The sequence below is a fragment of the Grus americana genome, chromosome 3 (genome assembly GCF_028858705.1).
Source record: "Grus americana isolate bGruAme1 chromosome 3, bGruAme1.mat, whole genome shotgun sequence".
Taxonomy (NCBI): domain Eukaryota; kingdom Metazoa; phylum Chordata; class Aves; order Gruiformes; family Gruidae; genus Grus; species Grus americana.
In genome coordinates, this window is record NC_072854.1 from 120,716,068 (window position 1) to 120,735,780 (window position 19,713).

Here is a 19,713-nt window from a genome sequence, read left to right on the forward strand (position 1 = left end):
CCTTCTTAAACACTATGGTTTCCTCTTCCCAGACAGGATTAACTGCATTGCCTTGAGAGGTCTTGGTCTTCAACGCTTTTCTTCTTGTATCCACAGGCAGGCCAAACATGTCAACTTCTACGTAGGTACCGACTTTTTTATCGGAAAGAAACTGGCCTGAAATTATCTACAACCAAAACAAAGGAGGATCACTAGAGACCACTTGGGTGGATTAGGAAATGAGTGGCTGAAATGCAGATGGATAATTCTCATTAATGGTCAGATAGTATGCATTTAAAATAAAACCAAAACAAACCCAAAACCACAATAAACAAAAAACCACTGTTTAATATTGCAGACATAGGAAAATGACTTATAAGGCCTGATTTCCTGTGATCCTGTGGTCCTGAATTCCCCTGTGAGTGATAGTGTGGTTGAGATCATGCTGTTGCCTGTCCCTCAGCAGGAATACTTGTTTGGATCTCGTTCTTCAATCTGGCTGCCTATTTCCACAACACAGTATCTTTGAGAACTCTAATTTCTATCCAGTTTCAACAACAGATTCAAAAGATAATGCTGGAAGAAAAGAGGTATAAGCAGCAGAGAAACTAAGTGTGCTTTAATTGTGAGGGAAAAAATAAGCTAAAATGTTGGTATTCTAATAAAGGCTCTTCACAGAGGGTGAGGAGTTTCACTATGAAAACAAGACAACTATAAAATAGCTGGTCTTTTGTAGTTCTCATTTCTAACAGGAAACACAACTCTCAGCTTTAAAAAGTTAAAGAAAGGTCTGCAATTAATTCAGAAAACTGAAGAGGCACAGGAATATCTAGCAGTGTCACTGTACCTTAACTAATTGAGACTTGCCTAAAGCAAATCTTAATCGGTTCTCTGTACGGGCATTGACATTATAACCGGCAGAGTCTTTACCAAGCAGGCAGAAAAAACTGACTTCTGACAGCTGTCTCATGACCCCTGGATGCTCATTCCTGTTAAAAATGCTGTGCATCTCCTAATAGCTATTGAATGACTTCCACCTCCATTTACTTTATTGCAGAAGAAAGTGCCTCTAAACCCACAGCAGGACCTGAAAGCTTCTGTCATTACAGGTCACCACAAAAGGGCATGTTTTTGTACTGTGCACGCCATCAGATTATTACTTAATTCATATCCCTCCCAGCGCTGCACTGCTATGCTTGTGTCTGCAGCCTAAGAGGAAATACTTGTTTTGCCTCAATGAAAACAGAGGATATTTTGCAGGTGGATTCTATAATACAGACGCTGTTCTAATGGACAAGTCCATTAAAGAAATAACAGGATTTCAGAACGTTTATGTTTTTATAATGAGAGATATACCAACTATAAATTTGTGATCCTGTCATAGCCAATGCAATCTCTGCCTCTAAACATTCATACAAGTAGTTTTCAATTTGCAGATTCCTGGCGGTCCTTGAACTTCATTAGAAGTCCTTAAAAAGGAACGAAGAAAAGCAAGTTGGCAATGAATTACAGCTGACATTTATGGTTCCACAGTTCTGCTGGAGAACTTATAGGGAACCAGAAAATTTATTTATACTAAACAGTGTACTGTTCTAGCTATTCCAGTGCAACCTACTACTTCATACCGGCATGTTTTAAATTCAGCTCTTTGTTACTAAAAAACACAGCCAAACTACTCTTAAATCTATTCACTTCCCAATTACTTCTATGGAAAAGAATACATACAATAAAAATACATTTATTTATCCTACAATATGACACGTGAGGCAGAAGATCCTCTGCAATTTACAAATGAAATGTCACTCCATGAAAAGAAATGTGTTTTATTTTCTTGACTTAGTATGGTCATTTGCTAGGCCACTGCACAACAGAACTGTATCTATGCTCTGACAGTAGTCACGCGAGCACTTCCTCCACCTGCGTACATACCTTGACAGACAGGGTGTTAGCTACTATTCCATCCACTATACTTTCAGTAAATGGGTCAAAGTGTTTGTCTGGTCTTCTCATGAATTCTGGCTTTAGCCTGTATCCGCTTTTGCCATTGTACTCGTACATTCCCATGTTTATTTGCATAGACAAATCTAGGTGTTAAAAATATTGATATGAATTACGTTCTGGATAGATAACCACTTAAAAAAGCAATAAAATAATACTATTTATTGTAATTTCAAACTGACTGTAAAGTAAACTATTTATGGCACATGTTGCTTTAGAGCCTTCAGATGTGATTGCAGCCACCCTCTTGGACGCTTTCAACACGAAAAAGACATCTGTAAGACATCTTTCAGAGACTACTCAATAGATAACATTTTCAAATTTTAAAAGAAGCCTTGATACTGAGGGTTTTAAGTCCCTCAGTGTTGGACTCATTGTACTGTTGTATTGTACCCAACCCAGCAGAGTACTTAAGTTTCTAACACCTTCTAACATCAGACACTGCGTGCCTGATACTTGGTTGAAACCAGGCCAAAGAGGTTTTCATTACTCTGCGGACTCCCAGCCTGTGTGGGGTTTTGTTTTCCATGCAAGGGCTGTGTGTACATGGGCACAACTGGAAAGGAAAGGGGAGTGATCCATGGTACCATGTGCCCAGAGGCAGGACATGGCCAGGATATGTCCTGGGATGCAGTAGCTGGAAATATGTTTGCTTCAGAACAGATAGAGCCTTGGAAGACAATGCATCTTATTTCAAAAGTGACTTCTGCATCTAGGAGCCCAAACGCCTACTTCTCAAACACTGACTTTTAAAGTGGAATTTGCTGTCTATGTCCCTTATGTCTTGACATACTGAGATTTTGGAAGACACAGGAAAAAAATCCTTGCCAGATCTCAAATGCTGCTCAATGGTATCCACTTATAAATGATGACAATCTGGAGGATGCTATGTATGTGTATTATTCTAGCTACAGCATGGTAATTATGAATAATCCTAGTTAAAAAAATCCAAACAACTGTGTTAAAAATATTAACAGCTCTCTAGTATCATTCAATCACTAGACATCTTTAGATGCATAAAGCCTTTCCTACCTACAAATCAGAAACTTTATCAGGTAAGTGGACACATACAGCTTACAAAATTCAGACACCAGAATAACTTACCTACAGTTTGGAAGTTAAGAGCAACCATTTGGCAGCCGGCATTCCAAAAGACTTGTGGCATGTAGTTCGAAGAATCTACACGTGTTCCCTTTGGGTAAATTCGGCTTAGCTGCATTTTGTTGTATCTAAACGGTAAGTAGTTAAGATACAGTATGTGTGACAAAAATCACTTTACAGGGAGGTGCAACTGCAATATTTAAATGCAGGTGGCCTTTACAGAATGGCAGTGGGTTCCTTATCGGATTTCTGCAACCGTAACACTTCCAGAGGTCCACAGTTTTGTAGGAGATATGATAAATACCGGGTAACTAAAAGTGTTGTTTGTTCCTGTACAGAATACTCAGAATAAACAAGGAAATAGCACAGGCATATGCATTAAAAAGATGGCATTCACAAAATCCCATTTATCATTATGGTTACTAATTTGGGATTTTCCTAAGATTGCATTTATAGAGGCCAATTAAGCTGTAAACAGCGAATCTTCCTCTGGTGGGGGGAGAGGTGCTCAGTTAAAAGTGCTCTTCTGGAACGTGCATTAGAATTGGCCTCTAAAAACAGACAGAATTGATGAACGTGCACTTCTTACAGTTGAGTCTACAAATCTCAGAGATGAGAACATGCTGCAGGTTATCTGTGGAAATAGCTTTCCATTAATCTTCTTTAAGGCGCTATTTTATCTTGACCATTCATTCTTAACTGCAGCCATGATGAGAGACATTGAGAAACATCAAAAGGTCTAAACAGAACGTTCCTTTGCTTTTCTTTAAAAGTTATTAAAAAAAAAAGGAAAAAATAGAATTGCATGGCAATAAAACAGCTCAGTGCTCTTAGAACTGGAGGTATGATGGGAAAGCAAACTCTCTCATATGACTTTGCAAAAAACCAAGTCAGCCACATTTGACAATTTGCTCGCCATAACTCATACCACCTCATATAGGATGATAAATTTAACAAGGAGAATACAAAGTATCAGATCTTCAATATGTAGTTTATGCCTATTCCCTCTAGTCCTAGCCCACAGCACAAGGACTCATGCCAGCTTTTAAATTAGCTCATCAGAACTCAGGCCAATTAATTCATCTAGGAAGACAGTCAAATCTACAAATTTCATTTGGTTCCATATTTCCCCTGCTCCTGTCTCCAAATTTCAATAAAGCCCTGTAACAGAACTCAGATATAGAAAGGCTAAGAGAGCAGCTTTCTGAAAGTCAAGGATACTCCACGAATTCCACAGGAGACTTCGTAAGTTGCTCAAGCCCTTTGGTTTCCACAAAGGAAGACATTTCAAAACTTTTGTTGCGTTCTGAAAATTTAGAGAGGAAATAAAAAGTGACACATTAGAGCATGAAATCATACGCGATACACGAGCTGCAAACAACTGGTTTAGTCTCAGTCCCCTTATCCCATCTACTGTTCACCAGCTCATTTCATCTTTATCTCAAAGAATTTACACAGATAATCGTTTGCTGATGGCAGCAAGCTCAGTCTGCACGTACTCAAGAGCTCCATGTGAACTCACGTTAGCACTGCCCAAATCAAGGGTATTGGTACTGCCCGAGATTGCTACCGTACCAGCTGCAGGCAACAGAAAGTCAGTGCACAGGCAGAGATGTCTCATGTTTGCTTGCAACGTACCATGTTGATGTATTTGAGAGGTAGAGCCCACAGCTCACAGGTGTGATGCAGAGGCATCACAGCAGCTTTTGTGGGGAACACAAAGGGCCCTGCTGGATCTCTAGATTGTCTTTGCAGGCAGATGGAAGGGCTTTGAGCCAATTTGAAGCAATAATAACTAATGTCTGTATCAGATTAAACTAAGCACCGCGCTAGCTGTGCCTACAGCAGTTCTCGTTATCTTCAGTATGTCAGGGTAAGGTCACATCTGTCTCAAACAGTCATGGAAACACTGCTATCTAATCAAGCCTGAAGGTACACTCCTGTGTCCCAGCAGGTCTTCAGACCCAATCTCGGACTAATATGGAGCTTCTATGACCTCTTTAATTTGGTCAAACTTTCTGACCTGACAGCGGTGAAAAGCTGCTCCTAAGCTTGTAACTCAGTAGGACTAAACATTAATTTGTGTATCATTTGTTACTCACCTTTGCCTGACGTAGCAGAGAGCCTAAGTCAAGACCCTTCTAGCTTCAGTATTTTTTCGTTTACATTTTTGTAGAGAAGATAAGGATTCCTGTAAAATAACAGCTTCCCATTTCATCACAATCAGCTGTGCAGATTGCCTAGAAGGGGCCACAGCGCTGGGAGGTCATATTCACTAGATATCTCAGCACTGCTCTCTTTAAAAATGAGGTAAACAGTGCCTGTGTTGAAACATGAACTCCCTAGCCTCACCACTTTATTGAAAGCAAATAATAAGGCAGAGAGGAGGCTTGCCCTCATCCGGTTTTAAAAGTAATTGTGCTGCAGTAATCCAGGGATGGCCAGGAGGCCAGCCTGGCCGGCTCCTCAAAGTCAAACTGCGAAGCCACAGGAGATGGATAAAACTGAACAAAAGCACTTGTCTTGCAGAGAGAAGCAGGACAGAAACAGGTGGGCACTTTCCTTAGAGGAAGCCAGAAAGGAAGCAGTGGCTCCAGAGAAGTCAGGAGCTAGATTGTTTGGGCCAATGTGAGAGAAAATGTGCTGCCGGCTTGTGAACTACAAACTATTTTCAGTGTACATTGAAAAGTCATAGGATGACTGAGGCATTCCAAAAGCGATTCTCTCCCTCTAGGAGAGCTGGGACTCAGACTTTATTGTGGTCCTTATTTCTAATTAGCAACCATCATGCTACTGCCATTATTCATAGCTCCTATCTCCTAACGGCGAAAGATTCCCGCCATTCCCTCGAGGTTGCTCTCTTATTGCTCCTCTTCTTTTCCAACGTGCAATATCCTCTCTTTCTCCAGACTCTGTTCCAGCCAGTTCACCTCCATCTCAGCTCCTTATAAAGGCACTGAGATTATTCTTATTCCAATCTTCCCCTTTACTAATGGGATAGCACTACCAACACACACATATAGTGGTTTTATTCCATTTAGAATTCAGTGCTAGAATTTGTTGTAGTAATATACCGTATCTCTCAGTCTTATCTTAAAGTAGAGCATCTGTAGGAAACCAGAACTGGTAGCTGTTAAATGACTTGGTTACTAAATGTCCGGGGCTTAATCAAACTCCTAATTAAATTAAGAACAATTATTTCCTTGCAGTATCTGGAGAGGATTAAGAAACCTGCCCTTTGAAGAAAAGACTGTGTAGGAGAGATATTTCTCTCTTGTGATACATTACACCGTGCTATCTTATCAAGAGAAAGTCACTATGGAATGGACAAACAACTCATTGAAAAACTGTCTGAAAAACTTGAAAAAAACCCCAGTTACAGCTACTTGCTGCCAGAAAGAGGGAACATCTCTAGTGAGAGCAACCAGGGGACTGTTACAGATCCAGTGCTATTCAATATTTCTGTTAACAAGTTGGATGCAAGACCAGAAAATGCACTTTTAAAATGTGTGAAAGACAGCAGCAGTGAGGTACTGTTATCACCATGGAGGCAAGGATCACAAATCAAAACAAATTCTGAATTAGAAAATATTAAATTAGAAAAATGCTGTAACACTGAAATGATGAAACTGTATAAAAGATGACAATGGTCAGGTGAACAAAAATAAAATTGGGGCAACAACTGGATAGGCAGCAAATTAAAAAACAATGCTCATCTAACTCCTTTTTTATTCAGCTCATCTTTGCTGAATTTAATGAAGGTCCTGCAGCGAGTCCAGGCCAGGACTAAGACCAGAATGCACAAGGCATGCTATAGCACCCACTGCTTTAACCAGGTCGTAACATTTACCACGTCAGGCCACTGCTTTAACAAATTGGTCACATTTATCACCTAACGTTTTTTTTGACACAAACATCAGAAATATTAATTCCTTAACATTATGAGTTCACAGAAACAGTATGATTGATCAAAGGTCACAGCAAGACTTAGGAGACAAAAATCTGGATGTCAGCAGTTCTTTACCAAAGAAAAAGCTCGGAAAGGGACAGGCATGTGAACAGAAGAAATCTACACAAAACAATTTTTTAACAGCTGCATCAACTTTTCCTACTAGGATTCACATGGCTGCCTTTCCAGAAGGAATATCTCCTTCCCACTGTGCTCCTCTAACTCTCATTAGAGCTAGAGGAGATTATAAACATCCAAGGGGACACTACAACAGGGAACAAGCACAGCTCTCTGCATGATTTTGTGAATGCTCGTGTGTATGTCTGTATAAATACCCACATACAAATGAACAGGTCGATAACTTCTTATATGTTTATTATTCATCATGACTAAATGCAAAATCTTGTGTACGGATACGGACTTAGGCACCAACTACCTGTCCTCTGCCAAGGCCTCCACAAAGCCATAATAAATTAAAATGCTATAGACTTCTTTAACTAAAATGCTCCAAGAGCATATTGCAACCCGTCAAAACAAAGTGAAAAAGGGCAGGCAAGCAGTACGGGGTTCTGCACCAAGAAAGGAAAAGATGCTGCAGTGTTTACTGAGGATGCCACAAAGTGCATGCCTAGCAAGGCATCTTCTGTAAAAGCCAGTGGGGGATGAAATTATGGCCTTTTCTATACAATACACAGAGGTAGGAAAGAGTGAATTTGCATATGGGGAAGGGCAGGCTCTGCTTACACTGAATCCTCTATAAAAGTAGCAGAGGCAAACTATAAAGCACTTGCTCAATCCAAAGGAATATTTATGACCACCCTTCTCAAACTGTTTAAGTTACTCTTCAGTCACGGACAACAAAGACAATGTAAGTACAATGTTTTCAAAAAATGTTTTTGAAATGGTAGCATGTGTACTGTTGATGAAGTTTGATTTTTAGACTAACGCAGGTTTCAAAATAAATACGGAATTATTTGGCTTGATACCAAGGGAACATTTTCTGTCCATGAACCTGTATCTAACTGAGAGGAAGCCAAGTAGCATTTCTCCAGAACTTTTTTCTAAACACTTGCTAGGTAATTTCCAGTATACGATGCTGCTCATGCTTAGATTACTTACTTTTTGATACTTCGAATGACTCAAACTTCACAGGCTGAATGTAGTTCACCAGGTTAGACATCTCTTCTGTGGCCATGGCCTCACTTCCAGCAGTACCCTAGGACAGAGAAGGGAAAATGCTGCAGTTTCGACCTGTCAAAATCCATGGTGGCCATCAGATGTCACAAATACCAAAGCCCAGTTTTCTATCGACTGTGATAGCTTTTACTGATCCTGGCTTAGTGAAGTCAATGCCTCAAACAGCTTCACATACTAACAAAGAAAATTTGCTATAAAATTTAAATGTTTAATTAAACTGCTGTATTTATTATTTTTTTTTACACAGCTTCTAGGGAAGGGACTGCATTACTTTTACATATGCATAGTGCTGAGCACATTTATCAGTCCTGTTGGATAAATAATAAATATAGCTCTAAGTTTTCAATGTCAAGTTTTTCTTCCAACAATGCTAAATACACCATAAGCAGTTGTGTAAAACAGATCAGCTGTGGTGCTATTAATTCTTATTCTTCAGTAAATGAAAATATAAATAAACAAAGCAAAGACGTGCTTCCAAACCAATTAACAACCAACTTCAGAAAGTTGGTGGTGTTTTCCAGTGCTCTGCCTCCCTTTCTCCACTAGATGGTAGTCCCACTCCTGGTAACTCAAGCCAACCCACAACTGCTGGAACCGACCCATCACCGTAAGACACATCTACACCCTTACTTCATCCATCGACGACTTTTTACAATCATCATCATAGTCATCATCATCGTCACTTTCAATCTCTGCTTCTCCTGAAAAGTTTTAAGCAGAAGATAATTACTGGCTGAAGCAAGTTATAAATACCAGCGATAAATTTGAGAAAGATGTGCAAGTAGCGCTGCTTAAAGAAGACTACATCATACATATGTTTTTTATCACAGAACAAATCAAATACACTGTCTCGCAGGATTCATCCATCCTCAGCACTGATAAGTTCTTATTGCCCAAACAAACAAAAACTCTTCCTTTGCAGCTGCTGGGCACTTCAGTGTTTGGAAATCACAGGAGAGGTAACAGCACTGAGAAAAGAGCATTGTGGTGTGCTCACTGTGTGGGTATAGCATCACAAACTACTCCGAAGAGATGGTCCCATGCTTGCGGAACAGCCCTGGGGCTGTGAATTCAAACTCCCTCTGATGCAGGACCCCTGCACGACTTTCAGACAACTTTCACCTGCTCTGGGAAGTGAACACATAACAGCATGCACGGGGTGAAGAAACCATGCATGAAAATCGAGGAGATTCTCATGCGCTGTGGCAGCAAGGGGTGTTCAGCAAAATCCATCTGTTCTGAACGCATCGCAGTGCATGTACTGCAGCAGCGCAGCTGGGAGGATCCGGCACAGGAGCCTAACTGCAATAGCACGACTTCAATTCCCTTCACAGGCTGCTTTGGTGCACCTTACTGCTAGGACTCCGGTGGCATAGCTCAAATGCACCAGCTGAGGGCAGTGCAAATCAAATAATGTGAGGAAGATGCACAAGGCTCATCCTTTCCCTGAAAATGTAGTGATAGAGTAAATGGGACCAAATAAAACACATTTTATGCTTTGCTCCCAGTTGCGGTGTACTCATCAAATTCCTAAGGGCAAGACACAGATTCTTTATTGTTAATTAACGAATGCCTCCCCTTGCCTCCAAAATGTTTTGATTTGGTTGCACCAGAAATTAAACTATTAAGGAATATCAAGCTTATCTTTGTCTTTAGTAACTCCTCCTGTGGGTCTGGCTGTCAAAGAATACACTTTCCCAGAAGACTCTGGAAAAGAAGGTTTCACTTATACTGCAGTCACCTATCCACACCTACAAGATTGACAACTGTCCCTAAAGACTTTATTCCACAAACCTTTCAGTTTTCTTCAGCAGTGGCAATTTCATTTTGGCAGCACAAAAATCTAACCACTGTGCAGCATTCCCAAACCCTCCAGAGAATGGTAATTCAGCCTCGGTTCCTCCTGTCAATTTAGGGCCTAATCCAAAGCCCACTGAGTCAATAAAGAAACTCCTCTTTGTTCCAGCAGGCCTTGAATCATGCCCAGTGGGCCCCTTCCGAACATGGAGAGCACATATGATTTAAATAATGAGTGTGCCTTTCACAACCAAATGATGACTACCCAGGCTGTGTTTCCTTCCAGATGCAGATGTTGAAATGTCAGGCTTTTATTCATGAACACATTTCTTCCTGAACATTTCATTGAAGAAAATAACATGATTGCTCAACAGGCTCAAGGGATGGCTCTGGGAACCTCAACACATTGCAAAGAGCCAGCCGAGCTCTCACAGGATTTGCAGTGACAGTGTTTGGATGGGAAACTCTCAGTTGATTTAACCGGACTGGCAAAATAACACTTTGCATAGTTCACAAAACAGGGGACATGGGCAGATTTCAGCCAACTTGCACTGCTGAGATACCAGGTAGATGATAGCTTGTTCTTGCTGTAAGTGTCCAGAGAGAACAGTATGCAACACATTATTCTTTTTTTAAAAAGTATTTAACAGGAAAACTCCCAAGGAGATCACATCTCATTTTCAAGTTCTGCATCAGACAGCAAAATCAGGACAAATAATACACAGGATTGCAAACGCAGAATAAAAATTAGTGTTTTAGAAAGTATGACTACATCTGCATTGACTTTACCCAGCACCACAGTCCTACACTCAAACCCAACCTTCTTTTCCCGTTCCACTACTGGGACACAAAGTCAGAGCAAGCCTTGGCCAAACTGAGGAGATGTCTGTGCTGTGGATGCCTTCGTGCTCACCCTCCCACAGTGGTGGTGGAATCAGCCTCATGCCATCATTTATTTCTTCCCAGTCCCTTTAGATGGGACTACAAAGCCAGGTCAGGCCAGGACCTCTCAATGCTATGTGGCATACAAATACCGTGAAAATACAGTCCTGCTCCAAGGGCTCTCCCTCCAAATACGAGACAAGAGCCTGCCCATGAACAGAGGCAGACAGAATCAAGAAACATAAAAAGAAGTTGCTCGCTACCACAATAGGCAAGTTATAACGCAGATACTGTCAACTGCTTATAGGCAGAAGGGCACAGGAAACTTCTCGGTGGAGCAATGGGGCAGTTTCAAGGAAGTTTCCAAGGATCTGCCCCTAGTGAGCAGTGTGGGGAAGGTGTAAAAGTGCTCACTGGGCAGTGTAACAAGTGGACAAAGGAGGCTGAACCCCAACTGATGGGGGTTCAACACAGTAATACTCAATAGAAGATGATTAGGAGAGGAGGGCCAGAATGACAAGCCAAATCCCTGTTACCAAGGGTTGAGGAGGCAGTGTGCTAAATATTATCCATTCTCACCGTGCCTCAGCAGCGTGACAGATATTGAGAGCCTAATAACATGAAAGGTTGAAATTCCGAGGAATTTGGTAATCTGCTTTCTCAGAGCCCTTTAAAATACCAGCCAGAATGGATTATAAATGTGGTACTCGCTGGTGCAGCTTGTTAGCTCTGTAACGTTTAGGCAGCCACCAGCATCTTGGGGGGGGGGGGGGGGGGGGGGGGGGGGCGGAGATCACCTTTTGTTTCTTCCACAGGCTGTACATCAGCACTTGCTGATTTTTAAAAAGGAAAAAATGAACTTTATTCAGTTTGCCAAAACATTTTTACTTTGCAACAGTGGGCCATGGCCTCAGCTGGCATGCAGCAGCAATGTACCAATGCATTTACATACACTGAGCCTAAAACTTTTTATCCAGTTTTCTATTTAGTCATCATGAAATGATGAAGCCAATTCTACCCTCTCTGTCTTCCTGCAACTCTTTCCTTGCAGCACCCACTAACCCACCTCTGACAAAAATGTCATCCTATCAGTGAGAAATTAACAATTTGCTCAAAAATTTAAATACTGTTCAATTAGCAAGTTTTGGCTACTTTCGGTATATCCTACTGTTGGTACAATGTATGTACCTGCAGATCTGACACTGTTTTTTTTGCAGTGTAATCTAACTTCTTGGAAAATCTTGCTTATTTACATCCATTCATTGTGCTAAAATAGCCAGGTCTAAGACGCCTGTTTACCAAAATGACAATCTGTCTCACTAGTGTTATGTCAGAAATCCCCTTTCTGCTTTGCCAGCTTTGCTGTACCTTGAGGGAAAGCTTTTTCCACTGACAGGTATGATGCCCTACTGAAGGTACTTTTTACATCAGTTTCATAAACATCTTGCAAGCCATTCTGCAAAGCTCCTTTCAGAATTGTTTTTTTAATTATTGCTACTATATCACCACCACCTAGCTTTCATATGGTATGTTTTATAAACATATCAAAAGAATGGTTTATTTGGATTTATATCTGACCTCAAGCAATGTAAGACACAGTGAAGCTTGCCATCAACTGAAGTACCAATCTCCATATTTTTTGCACTGCTGTGAAAAAACTCATTTAAAATCTCAAGAAGGCTAAATCAGCACAACTTTCTCCTGGAGATCAGCAGTAATTCTGACAGGAGCTATACAGTACAATAGAGTTATATGAATAATATGCCCAACTTGCTAAATGTAAAGATTATATTAAGGTTGGAGAGTTGAAACACTTCATGTTAAGAATTAGGCTTCCTTTAGTGAGCCTTTAATTGCATTACTCTTCTCACACTCCAGAAAGAAATTGGTACTGGGTCTAGAGGAGCATAATGCTCGCATTGCTCCAGCATGACATGTTGCCAATACTGAGATGCATGTAAGGAACAAGGCAGTGAAAAGAAGGGTGTCGTGGCGACTGCTGATCACTGCCCCATGGAGCCATGCTCTTCACTGGCTCTTGCCACAGCAGTCTTCTAAAATGGTGAATAATTTCTTTTTTTAATGGTCACAGACAGAAATCTGGCATCTGATTTACAGAAATGCTGCGTGCTCATAGCTGTAGCTGAAATCTCTGGAGCTGTGCTCTGAATACTTGAAAATTCAAATTATTCTTAAAAAGATCAGATCCTGGATGTTCCTTGTCAGTCACCCCTAAACTGTTCTTAAGCTTGCTCAGACTCGACTGTCCTTAGATAAAATTGGCTTAATATTATTTCACTTCCCACAGGTATTGTTCAGATAAATTCACTGCTGTTTGTCAAGTGCTCATATGCGGCCTGGATACCCCCACAGAAATTCACTGCAAGATGAGGATGCTAGGTCTAGGATCAAGTATTGCATGACAGAGAGAGAAAAAATACTGACTGGCTGCATTCTCCAATGAGGCATAGGTCCTAAAGGAGGAACAATGGCTGACAGGAGGATTACAAGTAATATATTTTGGCAGTCACAGATGAACCAAGTAACCACATCAATTTTGCCATCTCAGATCTAGCATTTTCTAATTGGTAAGTGTTTATCTTCACAATCTACCGTTAACAGAAGTTGTTATATAGATAATACAGACATAATATTCACAGTTAATTTGTAAAATTACACACCCTATTATGGGACTGACTCCCCTGCCTTGCATCATCATCAACATCTGGATTCACAGCCCAGGTCTTTTCCTAGAAAAGCTCATAAAGAGGCTCCTGAAAGACAAAGCTGTTACCCCCTAAGCAGATCGGGCACTCAGAAGAAATCATACAGCAAGAGACATATACTTTGCCACTGGGTTCTCACCGCGTGCTGGTAGCAAAAATGTAGAGTTAGGAACCCAGAGTTGATTTCAAGTGTTGGAAAGGAGTCAGTTGGCATACACACACTTATTTTTCTGTTGCTTGGGATTTGTCTAAAGCATATCAAGAAAACAGTAATAAATCATTCCTGACACCAGGATGAATCTTCCTTTGAAATCCAAACCCTACTCAAAAGCATGCCTTTTTTAAAGTTTCTTAACACAATAGTTGAAAACTCTTTCTTTGCTTCTAGTAGGATAAACAATGTTATCCACAAATACAGCAGGATTTTTCTTTTTAATTCAGCTTGAGGCAAACTGCCAGCATGAAAATTTTCAGCTCAATTAATCAGAGTTTAGAAAAAATTACAAACAATGGAAAGAAGTTTTTTAATGGCAAATGGTAATGAACTTATACACCAGTAGAGCTTTCAATTCACTCTATAAGTATTCCACTACTGGGACACAAATGTCTACGCTTTTAGCAATCCAAAATTTCAGTCTCAATAGCAAGAAGAAATTCCAGTGCAGGGAACAGACACTGGGCTGGGAATCAGTATATACAGATTTTGCTGTTTGTCCTGCTGCTAGTGTGCTTCTGTGGTTCAGAGCAAATCCTTTATCTTTTTCTCTGCACTTTTCCTTGCCTTTCCTACTTAGGTTTTAAGCTCTTCAGGACAAAGACCATCTCTTACTAAATTTTGCCTGCCAACACTCACAGTGGTCCCCTGCAGACCCCACAGGTATTACCAGAATATATGCATTATAGTAACTTTTCTATTTTGCTTCTGATTTTAAAAATTCTGTTGATATTGAACAAGTTAAATGTAATACACTGCTTTCCATTGGCTACATTCCCTACAATTCCCAATGGTAACAAATACTTGTTTGCAGTATTATTTTTGCTTGTTTCCATCTCTGGAACAGAAGAATATCTTATAGCACTTTGCACAGAGGTCTGTGGCATGTTCCCAACTAATGCAAGACAACAGCAGGTCGAGCCTCGCCTGCCTGAGGAACAGGTATCTCATTCACAGTTACCCTAAATCTTAAGACACTGCAGAACCACTGCAGTTCTCCTGTCTGATGGGTTAAGTCTGAAAGGGCACCAAATGGTAGGCACATCTCAGAGACAACACAAAAAAGGAAACATTTATATTTGGTATTGGGCTGGGGCACACAGAAAAGGCACCCAAGGGTAGAGGAGCTGGCAGCTCGCTCTCCTTCCTAAGCAGTGCAGATAAATGTTAGTACACATCGCTGAGCTGTAGGTCACTCTGTAAGTGATCCTCAGCCGCGAGCCTTCTCAGACTCTTGGATCAATGACACTTAGCGTGGTTTCCTACCGAGTAAGACCGACACTGGTGTACCTTTACCTTGCTAGAGCAATGTAAATGAAATGAATTATAGCTGTAGTTAAGCAGTTGTGTTTTAGCAAGAAATATATTTGTAGATTCAGTTCATACCTGCTCCGGGGGAGGAAGGTTCAAACATACTAGATGTATCGCTGCATGTGTTGGAAGCTTGCTCTGAGAGCTTCTTTTTTGCACTTCCATCTGCAGACTTATGCGACTTCTTTTTATTCTTCACCAGAATTTTGTACATTAAATCCATAGGGCTTGGAAGAGGAACCCCAGGTTCAAGCTTGCAGAAAAAGGAAGAGAAATTTGTTACATCAAGAAAAGAAACAAGCTTACAGCAATTTCTTAGGGCCCACACGGTGCAAGATAATTTTGTAACCTCTATAAGCCCTGTTAAAATGAAATGTATTTTGCAAAAGAGGTAACCTCAACATTAAATGAAACAGGGCTGCTGAGGGCACTTAAGAAGAAAAGAAAAATGCCTTATAAAATGTCTACAGTAATAACCGAAACACGTATTAGTTCAAATATGAAAGCCTACATTATAAAATGGCAGCTATGAGAATCAATTGCATTTAGAAGATTACAATTCACTGTATCAGAACAATCTCTGCATCAGAAATTACATGCTTAAGTCACCAACAGCTCACGGTGTTTAACTCCCTCCTTTAGAATCTGTTTTGAAAGGCTGTATATAAAGAATGACACAGGACTGAAACACTTAAATAGAAATTTACACAGATATTTGTGATCTGATAAATACCAAAGCATATTACCGGGTATTTTTCCAATGGATCCATAAGTAATGCATCTCCAAATATTAATCTGCAGTATTCTGCCATTTTTGCCTGTTGTTTAGGGCTAAAGAGGATAAAAGAAAGAAAGAAATGAGTCCTACTAATGCTACAGAGTGAAAGCAACAGTAATGGAATATCTAATATCCCTAAACTAGATATAATTTCCTAATCCAATTGCTGTGAATTTTTCAGAGAGACCAAGATATATCATGCAATTATTCTGATTCCTCTGATAGAGCTTATCAAAAGGATCATACATGAAGTAAAGGCATTAGTCAATTGAATAATAGTGAAACTGAAATTCTAATGTTGAGGTATATTTTCCCATGCACTTAGTAGAAAACAAAAAAAAATGAGTCTGTCAGTTGTTACCCTTAGGGAAATAACCACTACACAAATTTGCCCCTTTCAGGCAACTTTTTTTATTCAAAGTTTAATTTTCCTCCTTATTTTACTTTATAGACATGCCAGGCATTCTTGCCACCACAACCTCACCTGGACTTAATTCCTTTTTTGTCACACCTAACCTAAGGCATAAACCAGAAAGCAGTCTCCTATGCAGGTGTGTCCGTTAAACTTCCCAAGCCATGGGTACCTACCAGCTCACTCGGCATGACTATGTGGCACAGCCACACAGAAGAAGGGGCAGAAGACATCACCTGGGTCTCAAAACCAGCGAAGTCGCATCAGTTATAGGCACTGATAGAGAAGCAGCTAGTTTTACTGCAGATTTCTAAAATGCAAGTAGTTTCACTGTAGATTTTCTGCTAAAATGCAGCCCACTTTCCCACCCTATTCGTTAGCCCACATGAAGTGGGTGCTGCGCCTGTGTAGAATGACAGCCCATCCAGCACAGCCCTGCCCCGCGCTCCAGGACAAAGACCTCCCGGCCTGGGTTTGCACCAAAAGCTTGCTCTGCTCTCTCTTCCACTCAGAAGTCATTTCCCCTGACATATCCTCACTGGTAGAAGTCATAGCGTAGATGTAATTGTGCTACTGCTAAGATGTATTATGTCAATTTGGAGAACTGCTGTAATAAGTGCTGGTATAACTACATTTTATATGCATATAATCACATACTGCATGCATGTTATGCATATATAACCGTGACCAACATATCAGGACAGCCTTCTTAGTAGGGATATAATAACAAGCTGCTAGGTAGAGCTGCTCAATGATCATTTTAGCTTGTTTAGGTACATTGTCGGAGTCCTTTTTTTTTAATTTTTAAATTTTATTTAAAATCAGATAGAGTGTCAAATTTTACCATAGTAAATAATTTCAGTGGTTTTCATGACATCTTCTAGAAGTAAATCGAACCTCAGTAAACTCTACTTACAATAAATTTTCCCAAAGTGCAATCAAAGAATGAAATAATTCCTGCATATCAGCGATGGGAGTTTTAGGACTGAAGATAGGTTATACTGCTCAGAAATGTTACTGAAATAATCTTAAAAAGCAGCTCAGTGCTACAGTCACTCTCTTTCTAATTTTAGACTGTATTTTTGTTATATGTGCCTGTTTAAAATCCGTAACATTTGTGCTTAGGCACCTTTAAAAGTTTCCTTATTTGATAGTCTGTTGAGAAGTCTCGGTTAAAGGATGCGTTTATATTGCTTAATATAACTTCCTTGACTACTGTTAATTATGATCTGCATATCATGGAAGATACACGAATGGTATAAGCAGTTATGTTACCATGGAGCTATTTTTCATGACAGACAGAGCTGGATATATAGGAAAAAAGGAGTGCTCGTTTTCCTCTTGCAAACTAAGAGTACAATCACCGCTGTGTCTAGTTTGTCACTAGGTCCCAACTGAGCACCTGGCGGTGCAGCTCTTCCTGGGGGCAGCAAAGACAAACTGAAGCTGAGATAAAGGCCGGGTGGCATTTGAATCAGAAAACCTAATTTCCCCCAGATCAGCATGCTGGATGTCCCTTGAAACAGATACGGGGTGAACCGGTCATTAACCCAGTCACTGACAAAACATATTGTGAGGAGGCTTTAAATTATTCCACAAAGCTACGCAAGTGCTGCACACAGTTTAAATCACTACAGCACTTCATTAGTGCTTTCTTTTGCATGCAGCCAATTCTGCAAAAAAACCTAAAAGCCACTTTTAGCTGAGGATGGAAAATTAAGATGAAGACAAGCAAGGCAGCGGAACTAAGAACCCACAAGGAAGAAGGTGATGGGAAGACCTGACCAGGCTACGACGGTGCGTTAGCTATTTCTAACTGCCAACTACCAAGGAAAAGACAGACACGTCACTCTAGTAAGCGAGCAGGCTGGATGTTTGCTATAGGTCTAGGAGTCATTACAGTGAATTTTATTTCAGTCTTCTCCACCACTGTATATTTTGAATAGACCCATGCTCTTAGAACCCAGAAAGTTCAAAGGACAACTCCTTGAATCAAAAGAGCACAATTGTTGAAATCTTAGTAATTAGATATGACATCAGCATTTTTAAATGGGCACATCGACTCCAAAAAGAACTCTTGATAGGGATGTGAAAAAATATGCAAGAGTTGAATCCAATAAATTTCAAACTATCACCATAGCTAGAACAAATTCTTCTCATCTTCTGTGTTTAATTACATGTTTACCTCAAAGAGAGCACAGTGAGAACTTTCATTTTCACAAAAGAGAAAAATGTAATGCAATATTATTTTGGTTAAGCATATAAATTCCAGTGTCACTGCATCCCAGATGCAGACAGAAGGAAAAGGAAAATTATGTGAAAAACTACCCGTTTTTAATACTGTAAAAAAAATCTTGTAGTAGTAGACAAGGCCAAAGTAGGAAAATCTTGACATTACAAAATCACTTGTCTTTGTGAACTGGACTATATGCACAGATAATTTTAAAAGCTCCTAAGAGGGAATAAAAGATATTTAGGAGTACTAGCATTTAATCGAGTGGTAGTTTTTTTTTGTGTTCTCTCTCTCCCTCTAATATATATATATATATATCTATCTCTATATATATTGCTTCAAGAGATAGATCATTAGTAATAGTAGAGATTATGTATCACTATTATAGTATTTTGAAAGTTGGAATATCAGTTTCTTTTTATTTTCCCTTCTTTCAAAATTATGAACCAGAGCAACAGATTGAAATACCAGTTTTTCTACAACATATTTCCCCATTTGTGTTATGAAACAAAAAAAAGCAAGTATTTCCTGGTGCACATCTACTGTTACTGGAAATCCTCTCAGCATTCATGTATTGTAATGAAAATTGATTGCCTGAAAAGAGCTGACTTTATCTTCTGTATGATTTTCACTGTGCAGACATGGATGGGCAGCACATAGGCTAATTATATATGCACCCAAAATGTGCCAGGGCAAGGGAAGAGAATGTGGCAACAGGATAACTGGAGATATGGAAATATAAAGAATATTAAGAAATGTATTGCTCATACTTTGTTTCACCGTGTTTGTATTACGCCTATTATGAAGGTCAATCACAGAGGCTCTTTGGCACTACTGCACGACTACTGCTCCTAACATTGTATTATTATCACTTCTGCAGAGATCCTCCTTGTGCATGAGACAAAGACACAGATGCTCCCCAGAAGAGTCTAAAATAATTTAAAGTATAGGAAAAAAAAGTGATAAAAATCCTGTTAATATTTGAAATAACAATTCCAGCAAGAAACCAGCAGTATGAATAACTGTAATTAAATTTAATCTTGGAAGCAATCTTATATGGATACTGCTCAAGGATCACTTAACCTTTTTGCTATGTCATCAGTGCATTTCTAATTATAGTGTCTGCTTTCAGATTT

At 39.9% G+C, this 19,713-nt stretch overlaps 1 protein-coding gene across 4 annotated transcripts in view; it reads right to left on the reverse strand.

Moving 5' to 3' along the window:
• PLCB1 (phospholipase C beta 1) overlaps positions 1–19,713 on the reverse strand; it is a 396,670-nt gene that overhangs the window by 84,798 nt on the left and 292,159 nt on the right. For all 4 annotated transcript variants that reach the window (XM_054820497.1, XM_054820498.1, XM_054820500.1 and 1 more), the window contains exons 13-20: positions 15,901–15,985; positions 15,230–15,407; positions 8,855–8,925; positions 8,147–8,243; positions 4,300–4,384; positions 3,082–3,206; positions 1,909–2,063; positions 2–166 (exon numbers count right to left, since the gene is read on the reverse strand). In XM_054820497.1, the coding sequence (XP_054676472.1) occupies positions 2–166; positions 1,909–2,063; positions 3,082–3,206; positions 4,300–4,384; positions 8,147–8,243; positions 8,855–8,925; positions 15,230–15,407; positions 15,901–15,985 (961 nt within the window). The remainder of the gene's footprint in view (position 1; positions 167–1,908; positions 2,064–3,081; positions 3,207–4,299; positions 4,385–8,146; positions 8,244–8,854; positions 8,926–15,229; positions 15,408–15,900; positions 15,986–19,713) is intronic.